General features: G+C 39.8%; 2 protein-coding genes across 3 annotated transcripts; one reads left to right on the top strand and one right to left on the bottom strand.

The window, feature by feature from the left end:
- Window positions 1-2,006: 2,006 nt before the first annotated feature.
- On the bottom strand, window positions 2,007-2,597 carry LOC104420367. Its single transcript, XM_010032222.2, has one exon. The coding sequence runs from the start codon at window positions 2,595-2,597 to the stop codon at window positions 2,007-2,009; it is 591 nt and encodes a 196-aa protein (XP_010030524.2).
- Window positions 2,598-13,989: 11,392 nt separating this feature from the next.
- LOC108955284 (cytochrome P450 81E8-like) lies at window positions 13,990-18,413 on the top strand. 2 transcript variants are annotated; one of them, XM_039301611.1, is made up of 2 exons: window positions 13,990-14,977; window positions 17,765-18,413. In XM_039301611.1, the coding sequence occupies exons 1-2, from the start codon at window positions 14,639-14,641 to the stop codon at window positions 17,864-17,866; spliced, it is 441 nt and encodes a 146-aa protein (XP_039157545.1). In that variant the 5' UTR covers window positions 13,990-14,638; the 3' UTR covers window positions 17,867-18,413. The 2 variants fall into 2 exon arrangements, with proteins under 2 accessions (XP_039157545.1, XP_018718177.2); XM_018862632.2 differs by having other exon boundaries at window positions 16,322-18,413.
- The last annotated feature ends 4,497 nt before the right edge of the window (window positions 18,414-22,910 follow it).

Below are 22,910 nucleotides of genomic sequence, written 5' to 3'. Positions count from 1 at the left end.
GTTCTGTGAATCATACAAGAATAGGGATCTCGTGCAAATTTTGCCATTCAGGAGTGTGTTGTGCTGCTACTGCTCATCCTTTGTAATGGTCCGGTTATGAATAAAGTGGGCTCTTCATTATCTATTTATTTTTAAACGTTTCTTCGTGTTCATGAAAAGGCAGAGAAATAGTGTGGATACTGGAAGAATTTTTTTGGTCGAGTGGAAAAAGCATGGATTTGGTGATGTGAAACTTTGCTATATGTTCTGTCGTGTACTTGCTCTCATATAGCATTTGCTCTGATACGATTTTATATGCTCTTGCTTATGCTCTACAAATAAAATTTATTATGCTCTGATCCTTAAATATTTACGTACTCTGATTCTTATGCACGTAGTTCCGGTGAGCACTTTTAATCCGTGCATATCGGAATGAACATTTTCACATACTTAGATACTTAAATGCATAGACATTCAATAGGAAAGACATGGTTTTGCCATAATAAATTGGGTTTTTCGCCCGGCGCCCCCGTCGGGGGGGGGTGGTGGGTGGTGTGGGGGCGGGGCGGGGTTGTTTTGCCATAATTTATTATGCTCGATCCTTAAACTTAAATTGTTAGTTAAATGCGTGATTTATTATTTAAATATTTTAACATTTCCCTTTTTGTTTGGTCTAGTCTTTTGTCTAGTACTAAGTGTAAAAATTTATGATGCACATGACAAAATTTATGAAACAGAAATCAATTTCTATAAATTAGACAAGTTTCTAAGCAAAGAAACGAGTTTGATAACGACTCAAATTTTATGTTCTTGTAACAGAAATTCGTTTGATATCAAAATAAAATTTCTATTTTTAGAGAGGGTGGGGGCTGACGGCTAGCATCCGGTGGCAGCCCAGTGGCCGGACATCGGCCTAGTGACTAGCGATTAGCGATAGCAGCTGACATCCGACAACTAGTGGTGGCGTCTGATGGTCGGTGTCTGATGGTCAGCGACGGGCGTTTGGCGTCCCATGGGTAGCGGGTGGGCGGTAGGTAGTGACGAGAGTGAACGATGAGAAGAATTTTCATTTTTTACTTTTGTTCTAGAAATAAATAAATAAAAGCTAAAAATTTTATTTTTATTTCTATTCCAAATCTAGTTATGGAATAGAAATTTGTTTTAAAAATAGAAAAATGATATTAGATTACCAATTGCAACAAACCTGTTTAGGAGAACAAAAAAATAAAGAAATAGAGAAATAAAATTTTTGTCATGCGCCTGTGGGAAGGCAAATGAGGCTTGAAAAGATTCGAATTCAAGACCTATAATTATGATATTAAGTGAGATTTTGATAGGATTACTATCAATTATTCTAAAAACTTAAATATTCAAACACATGATATAGTGTTATCTAAACCTAGAAGTGAAGACATTCACATCTTAATGATATACTGATCTGATGGTTATTGAAAAAGGAAAGAAACACCCATGCACACAACATAATAGTGATACTGTTTGAAGGTAAAAAAATGCAGAAGATAAATGTGCCAAATTAATGTTGCACAAAAACGTATTTGAAAGTTTCCAAATATTAATCAAGCTTGTAAAATTCAAATTTTTAAGACTCAACTCATGGATATTATTCTGATATTCGACGCACAATAGCACACCCAATTTTGGCGAGGTATTTCGTGATTTATTTGCTTGATTGCTAATCAAAGACTGCCAGATTTACCACAAAATATAGAAGATTATATACAGGCGGGTCTGGAGTGATTTCTTGGAGTAACGGCTACATGATAAAAATAAAAATAAAAATCAAGATCGATGCAATTTTTTTTTTTTGGGTCGAAAATAGCATACCATACTTTCATTAAACACATCGAGCTTTACAAGATAAGTTGGAGTCATAACATAATATAGACATCAAAGGGGCAGGTGGTTCGCGCCAATTGGAAGGAGGGTTTTTTGCGGAATGCCTTTGCTACCCAATCGATCGCTTGATTTGCTTCTCTCGGACAAAAGGATACTGTTGCTGAAGGTAACTAGGCCAGGATGTTTTTGCACTCCTGTACCTGAAGTTGGACGGCCCAAGACGCTTCCTCGTGGCCCAAGATGAAGTCAACTAGCTTTCGACTATCACTTTCGCAAGTAAGTCTTCGGTTCAGTTCTTGAGTTTGCCCCACGTGCATCATCTTCGACTCTTCCAGCATCTTCAACCCATGAAACAGGGCTAGGGTTTCTGCCTGCAAAGGGGAGGCCACGTGAACCTCTTTGGCAAACCCATCGATCACGCTTCCGTTGGAGTCGCGAAGAAGACCAACAACTGAGCTGGCTGAATCGGGGGCTGTCCATGAGCTGTCGACATTCAATTTCAGATCTGGCGTTTGCGGTGCTTTCCAGGTTACGGGTGAGTGTTCGTTGTCCTTGAATCTTGAGGAGTTCCTCGATATCCATCTCTGAGAGGCGCCATTCTGTGCTAGGGCTATGTCGATTAGTGCTTGAGGTTGGCCGTGGGTCTTCCAGAAGATGAAGTTGTTTCTATTTTTCCAAATTTGCCAGAGGACCTTGACAACCAGTTCCGGATCTGAGGCTTGCATCTTGGCTAGGAGGTATTCCGCCACCCATTTGTCCATTCTAGTAGCCGAGGTTGTGATGTGACTTATGTTTAGCTGGGGGTCTGACTAGATTTTCTGGACTTGTTTGCAGTGAAGGAATATGTGCTCAACGGTCTCAGGGTATTTGGAACAGAGGGGACATAACGGGTTAGGTAAAATTTTCCTCTAGTGTAGCTTTTCTTTGGTTGGTAAAGCGTCTTGATAGAGACTCCATAAAAATATTCTCAGTTTAGGGGGGATTGACATATGCCATAGTTTTGTCCATAGGCTATGAGGGGGCTGGTAGGAGGAGGAGGCCCTGCTTCGGTCCTGCGGTAAGGAAGCATCAGTGACCCTATTATAGCCACTCTTTATTGTGTATTGTCCGCTATGGTTACTTGTCTAGATCAATTTGTCAGCTTTCTGTTGATGCGCGATAGGAATAGCGAGAATCTCATTGACTGTCTTATGTTCGAATAATTGGTTTAACATGGGCTCATTCCATTCTTTCCTTTCTTGATCGATTAAATCAACCAATAGATGAGGGTTGTCTCTGTTTTTTGGTCCCCCAAGAATTCCTTGTGATAGCCAATGATCTTGATGGATATGAATGGATTTCTCGTCACCCACGATCCACTTTAAATCTGGTAGTATAGCATCTCGTCCCATAAGAACACTTTGCCAGCCCCAAGAAGGGCAGGGTCCTCTGTTTGCTTTCCAAAGGTCTCTTTGAGGAAAGTATAGTCTTTTCAGTAGTTGGCTCCATAAGGCTGAGGGGGATTGGGACAGTCACAAGGCCTGTTTTCCCAACATAGCTATATTAAAAGAAATTAAATCTTTAAAACCTAACCCTCCTCGATCTTTTTTGCTTTTTAGAGTCTCCCAGTTTTTCCAATGCATGATGTTCTTTGCATCGTTTTGCCTCCACCAGAATGCTGCAATTCGTTTCTCAATTGCTCTGCAAATGGATACAGGGATCTTGAAGATGGTCATGGCGTATTGCAGCAAGGCTTGCGCCACTGTTTTGACCAGAATCTCTTTCCCAGCTTTCGACAGGTATTTCTCTTTCCACATTGCCAATTTCATATTTACTCTTGCCAAAATCCATGCGAACATGTCTTTTTTGGTTTTTCCCCAGTCTGATGGTAGCCCTGGGTATTTCCCAGTTCTGTCAATAGTTGGCACTGCATTGCATGAGTCATATTCCTTTTTAGATCCTGTGGACAACCATTGCTGAAGAACATTCCTGACTTGTTTAAGCTAATTGCTTGGCCCGTCGCATAACAGTATTGATTTAGTATAGCTACCAAGCTCTGGCATTCTCGAACTGACCCATCCATAAAGAAAACGGCGTCATCAGCAAACAATAGATGGGTTAGGGTGGGGCAATACCTGTTTAGCTTTACCCCTTTAATGCTGCCATTTGCTAGGGCGTTGTGTATCATCCATGAGAGTACATTTGCCATCACAATAAACAAGTAGGGGGATAGGGGGTCGCCTTGTTGTATACCACGTGTAGGCCGAAAAAACTATGTTTGCTCTCCATTAACTTTCACGTTTAGGGAGGCTGAAGTAACGCACTGCATAATCAAATTAACCCATTGATCTGAAAATCCCATCTTCAACATACTCATACTCAGAAAGTCTTACTCCACTTTATCATATGCTTTTTGCATGTCAAGTTTCAAAATGGCCTGGAATTTTCGTTTCCTCTTTTTGATCCTCATTTGATGCAACATTTCTTGAACAATGATAATGTTGTCTTGGATTTGACGTCCATGTACAAAAGCACTTTGTTCTTGTGAAATGATCTGTGGTAGCCACTGTTTCAAGCGATTGGCTAGGATCTTTGAGATGATTTTGTAGTTGAAATTGCATAGGCTGATTGATCGAAATTTGCTGATATGTTCTGGATTTTTAATTTTTGGTATGAGGACAATGAAAGTTTGGTTAATAGTGGAATCAAACTGACCTGACTGAAAGAATTGCTGGACCATATTCATGACATCCGATTTAATTTCTTCCCAAAAATGCTAATATAATTGCCCACTTAGACCATCCGGTCCTGGGGCCTTTAGGGAACCAAGTTGGAAGACAGCTTCTTTGACCTCCTCCTTAGTAATATCAGCCATCAAGAACTGATTGATCTCCGTTGTTACTACTTTTGGGTAGTGATTTAAGATGGGCTGAAGGTTCCTTGGACCCGCCGATTGATAGAGAGCTCGGAAGTAAGCCGTGACGTGCTGCTTAATTGCGTTGGGATCCCTGGTCCAGTGCTGTTCATCAGTCTTCAGCATGGTAAGTCTATTCCTTTGTCTCCTCTAAATTGTAGTTGCATGGAAAAATTTCGTATTTTTATCACCCCATTTAAGCCATGTGATACGAGAACGTAGTCCCCAATAAATCTCCTCTTGCCTCCATAGATGATCAATTTTCGCCTTGATCAACTGAATTTCTGCTTTAGTGGATGTTGTAGGGTGGCAGTTTGTGATCTCCATATGGCGCTGCTTGAGCTCTTTAATTTGAATAGAAGCATTGGAAAACTTTTTTTTGCTCCATTCCAGTAGCTCCTCTGTTACTTGCTAGAGTTTTTGTGGTAAGCTTCTACTTTCGAGATGGGGTTTAGCCCAAGCTTTTTTTACTATATCTCTACAATCCTCCTCATCTAACCAGTAAGTTTCGAATCTAAATTCCTTTTTCCTTTTGCCGAGACCAGGATATAAAAAGAGGAGGAGGGGACTATGGTCCGACCCTACAGCTGGTAAAGCATAGATTTCAGCAGACGTGAAGGTAATGTGCCATTCCATTGTGCGAACTCCTCTGTCTAAACGCTTTTTTACTAAATCTACCCCTTCTTTATTGTTAGACCATGTAAACATACAGCCTTTGCTGTCAATCTCCATAAGTGAGCAATCATTAAGCATGTCTCTAAAAGCTGACATACGGTAGTAATCAGTCTCCCGTTTGCCTTCCTTCTCCCAAGTATAGAGGGTGTCGTTAAAATCGCCCATACAAAGCCACGGTAAGCGATTAGCTACATGAAAACCTCTTAATTGTTGCCATAGTTGAAGTCGATCTTGGTAGCTTGTTGGAGCATGAAGGGATGTTATCCTCATTAATTTGCCACTTCGGGGGTCATCACATTCCATATCAATAAAATAGTTTGAACTGCACCTCACTTTCACCTGAATCTCTTCGTTTCACGGGAGCGCGAGTCCACCTGCAATTCCTGTTGGCTGTACCAAATAAGACTGCTGAAAGTTAAGTCTCCTTCTTACATTTTCCACCATAACTTCTTTATTTTTAGTTTCCATCAAGAATACCACAGTGGGTCTTTCCAGAGCCACTAAGGCTCTAAACTCTTAGAACGTCAGATGGTTGCCTAGCCCCTGACAGTTCCAACTTAGAATTCTCATGATGTTGCTGATGGTTTATTAGGGCTAGCCACCAAAGCCCAATCATTCCCCTCTGTCATCATCTGAATTGGAGTATCTAGAAACTCCATGTCTTCTATCAGTTGCACCCTTAAATCCTCGTTCTTCTTCTGCTTTTTTGCTCGAGTAAGCTTTGGCCCCTATCTAGTGGAATCCCCTGTGTCATGGTGTTCTACTTCATGTGAATCTAATAAATATAAGGGTTGCTTTCCTTTGGCTGACTTGTCTGCTGTGGTGCACATGTCTGCTGCTCTGTTTTCATCTTCTGATGGATTTTCTGCCCTTTTTTTGCTTCCATTAGGTCCAGTTGTAACTCCAGGGCCTCCCACAATCTCAAGGTTAGACTGAAGAGGAGTTTCAAGTACGTATTCCTCAGTCTCTGGGATTGGTTTGACCGTTCCATAGAATGCTTCCTAGTGTGGACTTTTCTCTCTTGCCTCTGCTTTGAGCCACGATCCATATTTCCCCACTTTGTTTGCTGCCCATTCTGACTGTTCGTAGGGTATTTCTTTGCAGTTGGCAGCAAAATGCCCCAACCTACTGCAGGAATAGCAATAATGGGGAAGGCGTTCGTACTTGAATTCAACCCACATCTTTTTGGCAACCCATCTGCACTAGTATCCCAATTTTTAAGGGGGTTGATAAGTCTAATTCAACACGTACTTTCCCAGGTTTAGTGAAGGACTTGTCTTGTAATTCTAGCTGAATTTCCTTTACTTTGCCTATTTTGCCAGTCACATCAGCATAAACTTCCTCTAGAATCCACCCCGGAGGCAAACCAAGAATGTGAATCCAGAAGTCGTACCTGGAGAAATCATAGCAATGTTCGGGAATATCAGGTACACACTGCTTCAACACCAGTAAGTTACTTGAAAAGAACCAGGGACCCGTGTTTAGCACTCTCTCTTTGTCTTCATCTGATTCAAACATGAAGGAGAAAAACCCAGGTTCTTTTTGGGTGATGAGAACTGTGTTGACTTTCCAGGCCTTCTTCATCGTTGTACAGAAAGCTTGAAAGTTAACATTCAGGTGCGATAGTAGTTTCCCAAATAGGGTATGTTGACACTCTGTGATTTTATCAATGGGGACTTCCTCTCTTACAGTAACATCTTTTTCGGACCATAAGTGACCCAGACTCCTACACAGAGCTGTAACACGAAGCTGTTTTTCTTCCTCATTCTCCATTGTTCAACTTATTTTGCAGGATCTGAGCACAGGGGTTTCGTACCTGGTTTGGAGGAGAACGTTGTTCGCAATTGAAGGGAGCTCGGGGCAAGGTCTTGGATGATCGCTCGCTATGGAAATCAACTCATTGTTTCTTCCAACATCCGAGAAATGAGCACAGATCGAAGATGAGGAGAACGGACGGTGCTATTCATCATTTAGGGTTTTGTTGGGTTTTGATCTCTTGGGCTTGCAGTTTAGGGTGGCTGAGGGGTCATATGATATGGGTTTTCGATGGGGTCTTCACAAATGGAAGAGAAGAGTTAGGGTTTTTGGGATTAGGGTTTGGGGAAGCTATCACCCATTGGGGATAGAGAAGGACTCCATGGAAGGAGAGAGAGCTCTACCAGCGTAGAGAGAGAGAGTCTCGCATCTTTTCAACTGTCAGGTTGAAAAATAAAGAAGCCCAGATGATGCAATTTAAATTGATTCAAGTTTCATATGTTCAGATTTAGAAATCTATAAGTACGAGAAGCGAAACTGTGAAAAGAGTTGATGGAATTGCTGCAAGTACGTGAACTTGCAGATACACTTAATCTCAAGAGCTTCAAATTTGTGATTTTACTCTAAGAGTCGGGATCTTTCTTTAAAATTTTCTCTAAAAATATACTCATTTGTGTACATCTGGGTGATTGTGAGATAGACCAACCGTTATCATTGTAAGTGATCACACAAGCTGTTTGATCTACAAATAGAGAACTGTGATTTCATAAATAAAAATTTGACAAAGGGATTTGTAAATGCACTGTGGGATTAGTGGAGGGTGTGGGAACACTAACACTGATGTGGGGGTATTAATAGAGGAAGCAGTCTTGTAGAAGGTGAACTACAGGAGAATCAACTTCAACACTGAAGAGTGGAGGAGGCGTGACCGGGCTGCCGGAGTTGGAAGAATGGAGTAGGTACCAACAAAACAAAACCGCTGTAATTGATTGTATGTTGAAGTTTGAAAGTCTATAGTTTGTGTAAGTTTTAAATTTTGCATGTGCACGAAATTTTTTTGCAAAATCTTCAATGAATTCAACTCTCTCTTTGTTGCTATAATCGAACCTAAAACATTTGCAATCTCTTAAATTAATTGACAAGCACTGGTAATACATATTTTAATGCTTATTAGACCATATTGTTAGAGAGATAAAGTAAATTCTATATATTTTCCTTGATTGGTCCTAATTGATTGTAATCGATATTTGCTATTTTAGATAATCATCCTATAAAATCTATAAATAGGCTCATCTACTTTTTATATGAAAATGTACATGATATTATATCTTTCTATTGTCATAATTTTTAACTTTGTATTAGAGGTTTTTCTTTTTTCCTATCATCACAATTTTTAATTTGATATCAGCGCCTTGTTGTTTTATGAGGAAGTGCACAGAAATAACACCAGCCACATCGACATGTGTTTCTTGGGAAAATTACCAAGAAAGTTTTAAATTTATTAAGCTTGTACTAATCTAGTCCTAAAACTTTAAATTTGGCTAATTCAATCATAAACATTTTGATAATTAATCAATTCAATCTTAAACCTTTTAATTGTGCCAATTTAATTCTAAACCTTTTGTTGATTTGTCAATTTAGTTCTTTCAATCAATTTTGTCCAAAAACCTTGATGCGGTAGTTTAGTTAGGGTTAGCTATCCTACATGGCAAGACCAGCACTAATATAGACAATGTTTTGCAATTTTTTTAATTTTTTGTTAGTTTTTTATTCTTTTATTCTTTTTATTTTTGTATAATTTTCTTCTTTTTTTTTTTTTTTTTTTTTCTAAATCTTGGTAAGCGAAGGCATGGATGTTGCCAACCATGACTCTCACTTGGAGGCAAAGGCTAATGCCCTTGCCTTTGGTTGGTGAGGGCGTGGAGGTTCTCGCCTATGGTCGTTGACCTTGCCAGCCAAGAGTTGGAAAAAGACAGAAAAAAGAAAAAAGAAAAAAACCACAAAAGACGGTACATTGATTAGATTGCCACATTAGAGTCTTCTAGTTAAAATTGATAGGAATGACTAAATTTGGCAAATCATTAAAAGGTTTAGGACTAAATTGACATAATTGAAAAGTTTAGAATCAAATTGGCAAATTGTCCAAAAGTTTATGACTTAATTGACATAATTGATAAGTTTAGGACTGAATTGAGACATGTGTAATATGTTTATAACTTCTTTTTTGTAATTCCCGTGGTTTCTCCACTGTGGTTGTCACAACGCATAGGCCACATGGCTCTTGTTTCTCCACGAAATCTACAATTTCAGTTGCCATTCGAGACTCTTTTGCTTCTTGTTTAGAAAATATACACCACCACCAGATTTGTCGCCCCCCGAAAAGCAAAATCCTGAGATTTCTTTGTAGACAATCAATGGACGTAGCCTCATGTGCTGCTGCCTCTCCGATCTATTGAGCTCGCTGCATTTCAATGCTAGTCTGACACACTTTGGCAATTGTTTTGAAAAATGAACACCGTCGCCAAACTCTCTGCTGCTGGCTAAGTGTTTGACTTGTCTCCACTTCATTCGTCGAACAAAATGCCCATATCTTCATCAAGACATATCCACCTAGGCATTTTCTAAATATTTTCTTCAAATTCAAGTTAACCTATCTTAAATCACCTAGAGTTTGAAGGGATGTTAGAGATATAATTAAGAGATTAAGTATATTTACCTCAATTGTTCTGGATTGATTGTAATATATATTTTGTCACTTTAAATAGTTATCTTTTAACTCTTCATGTACTTTTCATTGATAATGTATAGAATATTATCTTTTTCCATAATCACTACTCAATTATTGAACTGAATGCAGCAGATTCTATGCATTAGTCATCAACCTTTTTAATATTGATTTTCGCTGCTATAAAATTAAATTTTCCACCCACCCGTAGGTAGCCGTGATGATTGGGCTTCACTACCTCATCGCCCCGCTCCCTGAGGGTTTATGTCTAAATAATGGCTTGCGGCGAGGCTCCACCGGTGCTACCGAGCACCGGAGGGTCGTGTGATCCTTGAAAGGTGATCTCCAACGGTCCCTCGGTCATAATTTTTTTTTTTTTTAAATATTCCTTAAAGGGCATTTGGTTAAATGGACTTCAAAATCATTTGCAGAAATTTCTTCTCGTTCTGATGATATTGCAGACTGTTGTTCTACAGAAACTTCTCAAAGGGAAGAGCTATAAATTTATGCCAGCGTGTTGCAAAGGTAAGAAACGGGAGAAGCTTGAGATACAAATACCGATCTGTGAAAGATAGCTTCGAAGAGTACAGCATGTACTGCTTGTTTTTTAGTCGATGTTTCCTAGGGATCTCGCGCAAAGGTTTTCACTGCTTCCTTTTAACATTCAGCTGATTTCTGCTACAGGGAAGTACTGACTCCACCCAGCCGTACACGCTAGGTGAACTTAACCATGAATACCTTTCTCATTAATATTTTGTGATTTGTTTTGTCTCGTTAGTGTTGGTTCTCTGTGCTGTCAACTCCTCTCTCGCTTACAAGGTTGAGTTTATGATGAGCAACGATGCTCCACGTCATGGTTACGCCTAGGGGCAAGTATGGTTTCAGGGCAAAACAAAGAACCTGAGAATTGGACCCTTGAAAATTGGTCCAGTTCCAAGTTCTACAATATACATGATAAGTTTCAGATACCAAAATTTGGAGAACTTATTTTGACAGGTAGATTCTAAATGTAGAACCTAACACATAGAACAAGTCTTTGTTTTTTTTTTTCTTGTTCTATGTTGTCACAATCTTGCGGCATTCCATAACATCTCAATAAGTGTGTAATTTGAAAATACTATAATGAGTTTCTAGTTCCGACGATATCCATGATTGAAACTTTACTTTGTTAATGTTCCATATTTTTCATTTGTCTAACTATGAGTTGTGATCAATGGATTGTAGCAAATTGTGATCATTAAAAGTAATAATTCATAGTAATCATTCAATTAACAATACATGTGAAATTTGGGTAGACTTTAGATATGACCTAGGAACTTGTAACAAGGTGGGTTCCGGTTCTTGGAAATGCGGGATAGGTTTCATGTTCCAAAAATTACAGAACCTGTTTCGACTAGTAGTTTCAGGTTCCAAGTGGAATTTGGATGGAACTCAGAATTGTCCATCCTTAGTTGTGCCAGTTTCTTGTGTAAATGGATTCAATACATGTTTTACTTTAGCTGCTAAGTCATGCCTATCTCTCTCCTGCATTAGGCTGCTAATCCTAGTTGCGTGTTAGAAGAGTTTTCAAGATGGCACTCTCATCTACATTGTATAGAGTCTGACCGAGGATATGAGGCTGACAATTCATCTACAAGAGACCTACAATGTATTTAGTGTGCACATGGAATACGGGCATGTGGTCCTACAGTTTATGTTTACGAAGCTTTTGCTTGATAATCAACGGGCAATCCTTTATAATCCTTACCTCTTATCAACATAATGATTGGCAATTGAGATTTGTTCCAGCTTAAAGCAATCAAATACTTTTGTAAGTGCAGATACAAACGTCATGACAGAATTGAAGTTAATGTGAGTTATTGTCATGCCAAATTTGGCAAGAAATGTGGAAATATATTGGAATTATATATTCTAATCCAATAAGAGCACAAATGTGAAATTAAATTGGAATTAAGGATAAATTAACAAAGAATATGCACTTAGTAATTAAAATTTGGATGCTGCCCTTGCATCCTTCAGTAAGCCCACTTGTTTGAAGTACATTAGACTTGGAATAGGGAAAATAAAGAAAATATTTTGGTAATTGAATTTTTTAAGCTTATAAATTTAAACAAGACTGATCAAGTAATTAATTGTCACTTAATTTCAATGGTTGAAATTGGAAGAATTGAATCTTGCTTTATGCAACATCGTTCAGTTCCATGAATCAGGCGTCCGACTTATATAAACCCGAATGGTCCATGGGAGTAAGAATTTCCAAAAACATTGGAATATGGATTTTCGTATTGGACAAATATAGGAGTCAAAAGTTTGGCCAACGTTTTTATTTACTTATTTTCATTCAGAAGCATATCGTGATCATGAAGTGCCTTAGCAATTTCACATAGTGAAGAAGCACATTCGATTGCTTTATTCTAGCTAGCATGTGATAATGTGATAAAACCAATTAGCAGTTCAATGAAAGAGTAACTAACGAGAAAAAAGACACCACAAGTATCATAACTTTCATACGTTATTTACTTAAGTATTATAACTTTTCTTTAAACACTTGAGTGCCACTTTGATGAGGTAAAAAAAAAAAACCCAACCATTTCAGTACCAACGTAACTTTAAGTTACTATAAATCGGCCACCGTTGGAAGAGTCCAACTAGCAAAAAACATAAAGAAATGCGGTTGTTTCGGCCTTATTATTACAAAAGTTAGGGCTGTAATAAAAAAAAAATTAGGGATTTTGAGATGTGGCGGGAGGAGAGATTCCACTGTAAGTCCTCAACTTGCTTCTATGATCGTCGACGTACACGACGAAGTGGCCTTTGGGCACGCCTAAGGGAATGCCTTCTTGATCGCACGCATGCTTGTTCTTGCCTCTTTATGATATGCTTGATCACCACTGTATCTTGAGAATGCTTGCTTGATTTTTGGCAAAAGTACCCCATGGGTGGCCCAGCCCCACCACAGCTAGCGGCAGCCGTTGGCCCTTTAAGCAAGGGCCAACGACCCTCGTTGGGTCTAAGAGAGGACAGCGACCCCTTGCCCCAAATTTGGGGAGCGCCTGCAGGCCCTCGCCTACGATCGGCTAGGGTCCTCGGCCACTAGCTGGGGCTCGGTGACCCGGCCAATCCTCGCCCCACTGTCGCCCACCGTTGCCGACCCTTTCCGGTGACGGTGGGAAGGCAATGGCAAGGGTTGTGGAGGCCCTTACATCTTTTTTTTTTTTTTTAAATAATAATAATAATAATAATTTTATTTAATTAATATTCATATTATCAAATTTGGGGCCGAAATGATGTCGTTTTTAGCTTATCTAATTATATCAACGTCACGTGGATAATATTTTTAAAAAAGAAATCAGTAAAAAATCTCACTAAAAAATGCTATGTCCGTAGTTTGCCCATAAATTTTCACCGTTGGTACTTAAGTGTTCATTAATTCTTTGATTTTGGTATTTAATTGTAACATTTCCAAGTTTTAGCACTTAGGTGTTTCCAAGTTTTGGCACTTGGGTTCTCGGCACTCCTTGATTTTTTGAGAACCTTTTTTTCTTTTACACTGTCAAGCTTCGAAGAGAACACTCAAGGATTAGGAGCTCCATTTTCAAATCAATCTAGAGGGACAAGTTTGCCCATCAATTGAAAATTATCCATGTCGAGAGTTTTATTATTAAAAAAATCAAGTTGGAGCTCAGAATAGACATCCAGTGTTTAAATTTTCATCATTAAAGCACTTAAGTTGTCAAAAAATAATAATAATTAAGACATAGAATTGGACTTGGCATCGCGTACATGAATTTGGATAGCCCCATTAAACAGAGGATTGGACTTGGCATCGCGCACATGAGTTTCGACTATTTTTTTTTTAATAAATAAATAGGTAACTAACTAACTAACTAAATAACTAAATAAATAGATAAAAGAACGGTTGAGTGCACCAGAAGATTACGAGCTTCTGGCATATTCCAGGTGATCTTCAAGCTCCCCGTTTTTTTTTTTTTTTTTTTTTTTTTTTTGACTTTTCATCATCAAGTTTGCTCCGGGACAGGTTGATCCGGCGAAAGGCCAAAGAGCTCAATGCAAATCGGATACGAACGCGACCAGATATATTTTTTCCATATTTATATTTATAGACATTCGCAAATAACCGTCCTAACACAGACAAATTTGAGTCAAAAGTTTACCTCTCGCGATATGACCAACATCCACAAATAATTCCCAGCACGGAGCAAAAGAAGAGAAAAATGGCAGACGCCACTCTCTAAGCGATCATCGTCTCTTTGCTCTCTCTGATCATTCTCTACTCCTTCCTAACAAGAAAACCCAAGAACCTCCCGCCAGGCCCCTCCTTCTCTCCCCATCATCGGCCACCTCCATCTCTTCAAATTCCCCTTGTATGGCCCGATCACGTCCGTCTGGTTCGGAGTCTGCCACTTCGTAGTGGCGTCGTATCGGCCGCTGGCTGAGGAGTGCTTCGCCAAGAACGATTTTGTGCTTGCCAACTGCCCCAGGCTGTTCATCGATCGGCAAGCACCTTTCCTATGACAATAGCGCGCTCATCCTCCTGCCCCATAGGGCCAAATGACACAACCTCTGCAAGATCGCCACCATTGAAGGCCTCTCCACGCATCGCTTCAACATCCTCTCGCGCATACGGAGGGACAAGGCCGAATGGTTGATTCTCTGGTTGGCTAGGAACGGGTTGGCGGAGGGTCGAGCTGAAGAGCCTCTTCACGGAACTGACGTTCAACGTCATCACGAGGATGATCTCGGGGAAGCGGTATTGCGGGGAAGGCATGAGCGTCGATGAAGCCAAGGCGAGGCAATCCAGGGAGCTGATCAAGCAGATTCATTGGAACAACGGCGCGAGCTATTTGGGTGATTTCTTGCCCATATTGAAGTGGATCGATCCCAGGGGGATAAAGAAGACGTCCGCAGAACTAGGGAAGAGGGTCGATACGTTCATTCGGGGTTTAGTTGACGAGCACAGGAGAAGGAAGGGCGATCGGAAGTTGGCGGACAGTGTGATCAGCCATCTTTTGCGTCTGCAAGAGTCTGAGCCGGAGAACTACTCGCACTTGATGATCAAAGGGCTCGTCATCGTAAGTCTTGGCTTCTTGGCTCTCTTCTATTCTGGCTGCCCTGAATTTGCTACTATAATTTGGAACATTAGAATGGACCTACACCACAAGCAGTGCCACTAGTTAAAAAGAAAAATTTCTGAAAAAACTAATCAAATGTATATATTTTATTCCGGGAGATTATAAGATAAACTAAGCTTAACTGATCATGAAGAGGTGGTTGTGTGCTAGTTTAGTTGATATCGAGGCACTATTTACTGTCATTTAAAAAAAAAAAAAAATTAAAACTAACCATTTTTGAAGTGCAAATGTTTACATAACAATAGCATCCGGGGAGGATAGTCAGTACAATCTGTAAATAAAAATTTCACTCCTACTTAGATTGGGAAATTGCACACACAAAATCAAGCCCATAATGGACGGTCCATATCCAAAACCCAACAGATAGTCTAGTGTAAATACGGAGAATGATTTCTGAAGTCTTATATTCTCTCGGATCCACAAAATCGGTACAGAAAATAACTTTACCTACATATGTAAGCCATGTTAGTGGTAGGAACAGACACATCATCTGTTATGTTAGAATGGACCATGACCGATTTACTAAATAACCCCGATAAGTTGGAAAAGGCCTGAGCAGAGATCGATTAGGTTATTGGCCATGACCACTTGATGGAGGAATTGGATGTTTCAAGGCTGTCTTACCTTCAATGCATCATTTTCGAGACATTATGCCTAAGCATATCAGTCTCACTTGTCGTTCCGTGCGAGTCATCAGCTGATTGCACCATAGGGGAGTACCTTGTGCCACATGGTACCATAGTGCTGGCGAATGCATGGGAGGACCCGACCTCCAAGCCCAAGAGACTTGAGGGTGGTGACGGCGAAAAATGCCAAAAGATAATACTACCGTTTGAGTTAGGACGGAGGGCATGTCCCGGCACATCCTTGGCTCAACGGGTCATGGGATTAACATTGGGCTTTATTGATTCAGTGCTTTGATTGGGAAAGAGCAAATGAAGAGGAGATTGGCATGACCGAAGGCAAAGCAACCCCCATGCCAGAAGTAGTGCCATTGGAATTAATGTCTAGAGTATGGCCTCTAATGGAGAAACTCATTCCTAAAGATTAATTTGGTTGAAATCGTTGGAATTAATGTGCCGTTGGATTTTTTCGCTTTCAAACTCCACCCAGGTTTTTTTTTTTTTTTTTTCCGCCGCGGGGGGGGGGTGTCATTGTTGAAGCGCTAGTAGGTAGAATAATAGTATATCTATTGTTACTTTTAAAGATAATGCTAAGGCACTCTATTCTGAAGGTGGAATTAGAGTATGTGCTGTACTTTAATTTTCCTCTTGCTGATGACAGGCTTTTGGATGTGCCTTCTTTTCGCAATTTCGTTCCTTTTCGTTTCCCCCCGCCTTTGATCTGGTTCAAGTTAATCTACTTGCATGGTTTTCTACGCATATCACGTGACAAGGTGTGTCTTCCAACCTTCCATTGGAGATTAGATGTGAATAGAGAGATGATAAGTTTTTACACTAGTTACAGATCGATGCCATTAGAGGAATAATAACACAAATATTCCTTGAATATGTGATTCATAAACATTTAATTCGTTTAATGTGATCATTAAACTATAACCCAATTTGCAATGATTTTTATGAACTTTTAATTTGTTTAATATAATTCTTGTACTTTTGATACATTTTCAAATTAGTTTATGGACTATAGGGGCTAGATTGAATATGTATCATAAGTTCATGTATCACGTTGAACAAACTAAATTTTTATGGACAATATTGCACAGTTGGTAAAAGTTCAGGGATTACATTGAACAAATCAAAATTTTAGAGATCCCATTACATATTGAGCCATAATTCATGAGTTATATGTGTTGTTTTCCCGCTATTAAATAAAGAATATCAATACGTTCTATGGTCCAATTGATGAGGAAATGATATGGCCAAGGAGAAAGAGAGCATTTCAAACATTTGGACCTTGGGCCCAATAAGCCCAGAAAACGCAGCCGGAATTGGAGAGAGATGCCATCTGCGTCAGCCCAGAGAACTAGGAAGGGCTCAGGTGTCGGTCAGGGGCCTCGGACAATTATAAATAGCAAGGGGTAGACCAACCCAGCTAAGAATGTTCTCTCTCTCTCTCTCTCTCTCTCTCTCCTGCCTCCCCGGATGTTCCTCTCTTCTTGTCTTTTCTCGTATTTTATGATTTTTAATTCTTTACTCAGTTAAGCATCAGAAGGTTCTCATGAGAAAAACCCAAGAGAGCTGCTTTGCTTTAACTATGCACATCACTAACTCGATCCGAGGCTTTGGTCTAGTCTCATTAGAGGTACACAAGAGGGAGTTGCCCAGAGACAAGAGGTTTCATGAGAGAGATAGTTAGCAGAGAGTTAGAATTTGTCCTTTTTTATTGTCATTTTTGTCGGAAGATGAGTATTATTAATGATGAAAAACACTCCAACATAAAAGCCTGTAGACAAAGCAAATCCTCAATAACTTGAGAGATGAGCTTCCCAATTAAATTGATCTGTTAATTAGCCAATAAATCAGTGGTTAAGATGGCATGGTGTGGGCATTTTGAAGTTTCGTGTTGTTGCTTAATTTGACTTCGATTGAAGTCTTTTCTTGTTTTGGTGCACTGCGCAATATCAAACGATTTTTTTTTTTTGGGTCGGATTATGAAATTGATTTAGCAGGTAAATTATGGAACTGAAAAACCAAATTCATTGAAGAGCAATAGTTGTTGTTGGAGAGATTTTCCACTTTCATCAAAGTTGTCACTATTTTTCAGATCAAGGGATGGCTCTACCCCTTGATACAAAGTCAGCAACAGCCGATAGCAAGTGTGATGCCAGGCTTGTTAGAAAATAGTAAAATTGGTTTTGTGTTTTGATTATCTTATTTGTCTTTTAATTGTTTTTTGGCTATGTGTGTGAAAGCAAGAGTTAGTCGGTTTGTAAACCGTCAAAGAAACGTGTGCTACAGCACCACGTCTTTCTAAGCCGCCAGAGAAGAAAAATCATGAAGAAAGTACAAGTATCTTGGGCACACAATAAAATATTATTATACTAGCTGCTGGAGATCTCAAGAAGTACGGAGGAAGGTGATCTTGTGGCTTGCAACTTGCACGTGAAGGAAACGCAGCCCACAATTTTTGACTGCCAAGAAGAAAAGTTCAACTTCAACTCTTGCATGTTTGAAGTCCAGGCGGTGAAGTGCTTATTGATATAGGGTTACGTTAGTTTTCTTTTTGTGAGTGAGAGAGGAGATTTTAGAGAGAGTTTAAGCTTAGCAAAGTTAGTGTGTGTACTCTCTTAAGCCTTTACAAAGGCATATTGTGTAATATAATCTCTCTTTGTGTGTGTACTCTCTCCCTCCAAGTCCTTTTGGTTCCAACAATTGGTATCAGAGCTAGCAATGGCATCCACTAGTTCTGTTCAGTTGCAACTTCCAAAGTTGAATGGAAAAAATTACAACAACTGGTCCGTCCAGATGAAGGTTCTATTCATGTCCCAAGATTTGTGGAACCTGGTGGAGAACGGCTACACCGAAGTAGCTTATGCTGAAGAATTCAATGCTTTGAGGAAGAAGGAGAAAGAAGCGTTGGTGGAATCTCGAAAGAAAGATCAGAAAGCATTATATGCAATCTTTTAAGCCGTGGAGGAGACGATATTTGAAAAAATATCGAGTGCGGAGACAGCGAAAGAAGCGTGGGATATATTGCAAAAATCCTACAAAGGTGATGATCGTGTCAGGCGAGTGCGGCTCCAAACACTTCGAGGAGATTTTGAGTCTTTACGCATGAATAACTCAGAATCTATCTCGGCTTACTTTGATCGTGTACAAACCATCGTTAACCAACTGAGGGTTAATGGTGAAGAGCTCCAAGATGTACGAGTCGTAGAAAAAATCTTGAGGTCTTTGACTGAAAGATTTGACTACGTGGTTGCGGCGATCGAAGAAGGCCAAGATATATCAACCATGACGTTGGAGAGGTTGATGGGTTCATTATGTTCGCATGAGCAAAGAATGAACCAGAAGTCTATCAGTTCGAATTCGAGCAAGCACACCGCAGAGTCGGGTCACTCAATCAAATCGAGGAGGTCATCATGGTGGCCGAGGTCGTGGAGGTCGTGGTGGTGCCCGAGGTAGAGGTGGAAATCTGAATTCCACTAAAAGATATCAAACACGTGAAAAATCAAAAGTCAAGTGTTTTAATCAGTAACAAATTCGGACATTACAAATCCGAATGTCGAGCAAACAGGGGGCAAGAGCAGCCAGAATATGTGCACGCTGTCGATGCAAATGAAGGCGTGGTGTTAGCATGCCAAATGGATGACTCAAGTACCATGGACACAAAAATTTGGTATCTTGATACTGGGTGCAGCAATCACATGTGTGGTCAAAAGGAGCTATTTTCGAAGTTAGATGAGACGGTTCGTGGTGAAGTCAACTTCGGGAATAAATCCAAAATTCTCGTGATGGGCAAAGGTAACATTGATATCAACTCAAAACATGGTACTAATGTTACTATTGCAGACGTTTACTTTGTGCCGGGACTCTTTTGGAATTTGCTGAGTGTTGGGCAACTATCCGAAAAAGGCCACAAAGTTAACATTGAAAATGGTGTGTGCACCATTAGAGGCGCAAACAATAAGTTGATTACGACGACACAGATGACGAAGAACCGGATGTTTCCTCTATCCCTTCAGACGAAGACTCTATTGAGTTTCCAAGCAACGACAAAAGATAGCAAGTGGCTATGGCATCTTCGGTTCGGTCATCTAAATTTTCGTGGACTTAAATTACTAGTCCAGAAAAAGATGGTGACCGGCATGCCCTTGATCGATGCTCCGGACCGCTCATGTGAAGGATGTCTCGTTGGAAAGCAACATCGGAAATCTTTTCCAATTGGGAGAGCTAGAAGAGCCAAGCAACCTCGGAGTTGGTACATACAGATATCTGTGGTCCTGTTGAGGTAGAATCATTTGGACAAAAAAGGTACACACTAATTTTTGTCGATGATTTTACTAGAAAACCATGGGCTTATTTTTTGAGAGAAAAATCCGAAGCTTTTGGCAAATTTAAAGAATTCAAAGTCTATGTTGAGAAACATAGTGGCCTTAATTTAAAGACATTGAGATCGGATAGAGGTGGAGAGTTTACTTCCAATGAATTTGACAACTATTGTAAAATTCATGGAGTGAAACGTCAGTTGACTGCTAGCTATACTCCTCAGCAAAACGGTATAGCAGAAAGAAAGAATAGAACAATTTTTGAAATGGCAAGAAGTATGCTAAAGGCTAAAGCATTGCCGAAGAAGTTTTGGGCAGAAGCCGTTGCTTGTGCTGTATTTGTGATAAACAGGTGTCCAACAAAGAGTGTTCTTGGAAGAACTCCAGAAGAGGCTTGGAGCGGCAACAAGCCAGATGTTTCGTTCCTACGGGTATTTGGGTGCGTAGCATATCCCCATATACCGGACGAACGAAGAAAAAAAGTTGGATGATAAAAGCAAGAAGTGCATTTTCATTGGATATGGTAATGTGACTAAGGGTTATAAGCTATATAATCCTGTCAGAGAAGGTAATTATTAGCGAGGGATGTCCAATTTTTTGAAGATGAAGCCGGGACCTGGAATCAAAAGGCTGACCAGAAAGACATTCCTATGGAAGATGAACCATTGGTAAGGAGACCGAAGAATCTTCAATTGAAGATCCATCACTTTCACCTGGTAGTTCATCCTCCTCACCAGCAACGACCGCAGAACCATTGATTCGTCGTTCACAACGACCGCAGAAGACACCAGTAAAATTCAAGGATTATGTGGTCACAAGAGTTGATCATAATGACAGTGACGAAATCACTAATGAAACAATGGTAAACTTTTGTTTATTTACCGAATGTGACCCCATATCCTATGATGATGCAAAGCAGCAGATGAGAAGTGGAACCAAGCAATGGATGAAGAAATCCACTCCATTGAAAAGAATGACACGTGGGTGCTAACTTCTTTACCACCTGGTAAGAAGCCTATAGGTGTCAAGTGGGTGTACAAAACGAAGTACAAACCCAATGGTCAGGTGGACCGTTACAAAGCTAGACTGGTGGTGAAAGGCTACAAGCAAAAGCCAGGTATTGATTATTTTGAAGTATTTGCACCAGTGGCTCGAACGGTTACCATTCGAATGATCTTGGCTCTTGCAGCTCATAACCGTTGGAAAATCCATCAAATGGATGTGAAATCGGCATTCCTTAATGGTTTTCTTGATGAGGAAGTATATGTGGAGCAACCACAAGGTTATGTGAAGAAAGGGCATGAAAATCAAGTTTATAAATTGAAGAAAGCGTTGTAGGGGCTAAAACAGGCACCTCGAGCTTGGTACACGAGGATTGATACTTACCTGTTGGAGCATGGCTTTCAAAAGTGCCCTTATGAGCATACACTTTGTATATCAAATCAAATACTAACGGCAATATTATAATTGTTTGCCTTTATGTTGATGATTTGATATTTACAGGAAGCTGTGAGAAGATGTTTGTTGAATTCAGGGAGGCCATGACAAGTCAATTTGAGATGACAGATTTGGGATTAATGTCCTATTTTCTGGGCCTTGAAGTGAAGCAGACAAATGAAGGCATATTTGTTTCACAGCAGAAGTATGCTAATGATATTTTTAAGCGATTCAATATGGAAACGCTCAAATCAATTCGAACTCCTGTAGCAGAACGGTTGGAGTTGAAGAAAGAAGGAACCGGTGAACTGGTAAATCCCACTTATTTCAAAAGTATTGTTGGCAGTTTAAGATATTTGGCTACCACTAGGCCGATATAACTTATGGCGTGGGAATTATTAGTCGGTTTATGGAGAAACCATACCAATCACATTTGCAAGCAGCAAAAAGAATTTTAAGGTATGTCGTGGAACTCGTGATCATGGAATTTTATATTCTTACACCGATAACTTCAGTTTAGTGGGGTATACGGACAAAGTGATTGGGCAGGTGATACTGAAACACGAAAGAGCACTTCCGGATATGCGTTCTTTCTTGGATCAGGAATAATTTCTTGGTCATCAAAGAAACAACAAGTTATTGCACTCTCAACAGCTGAAGCAGAATACATTGCAGTATCTTCAGCAGCATGTCGCGATGTGGCTTCGAAGGATGCTTTTGAGCTTATGCATGAACAACAAGGTCCTATTAAATTGATGTGTGATAACAAGTCAGCGATTGCATTGGCCAAGAATCCCGTATTTCATGGCAGGAGCAAACATATCGACATCAAGTATCATTATATTCGTGAGCTGATTAAAGAAGGTGAGATTGAACTTGATTTCTGTAAATCCGAAGACCAGATTGCAGATATTTTGACAAAACCATTGAAGGCGGATTTGTTCGAGAAATTGAAGAAAATGCTTGGTGTCGTAGTTTTACAAAATCAATTTTAAGGGAGGCTGTTAGAAAATAGTAAAATTGGTTTTGTGTTTTGATTATCTTATTTGTCTTTTAATTGTTTTTTGGCTATGTGTGTGAAAGCAAGAGTTAGTCGGTTTGTAAACCGTCAAAGAAACGTGTGCTACAGCACCACGTCTTTCTAAGCCGCCAGAGAAGAAAAATCATGAAGAAAGTACAAGTATCTTGGGCACACAATAAAATATTATTATACTAGCTGCTGGAGATCTCAAGAAGTACGAAGGAAGGTGATCTTGTGGCTTGCAACTTGCACGTGAAGGAAACGCAGCCCACAATTTTTGACTGCCAAGAAGAAAAGTTCAACTTCAACTCTTGCATGTTTGAAGTCCAGGCGGTGAAGTGCTTATTGATATAGGGTTACGTTAGTTTTCTTTTTGTGAGTGAGAGAGGAGATTTTAGAGAGAGTTTTAAGCTTAGCAAAGTTAGTGTGTGTACTCTCTTAAGCCTTTACAAAGGCATATTGTG

Source organism: Eucalyptus grandis, chromosome 9 (assembly GCF_016545825.1).
Source record: "Eucalyptus grandis isolate ANBG69807.140 chromosome 9, ASM1654582v1, whole genome shotgun sequence".
NCBI lineage: Eukaryota > Viridiplantae > Streptophyta > Magnoliopsida > Myrtales > Myrtaceae > Eucalyptus > Eucalyptus grandis.
This window is presented reverse-complemented; position numbering and strand designations above follow the sequence as displayed.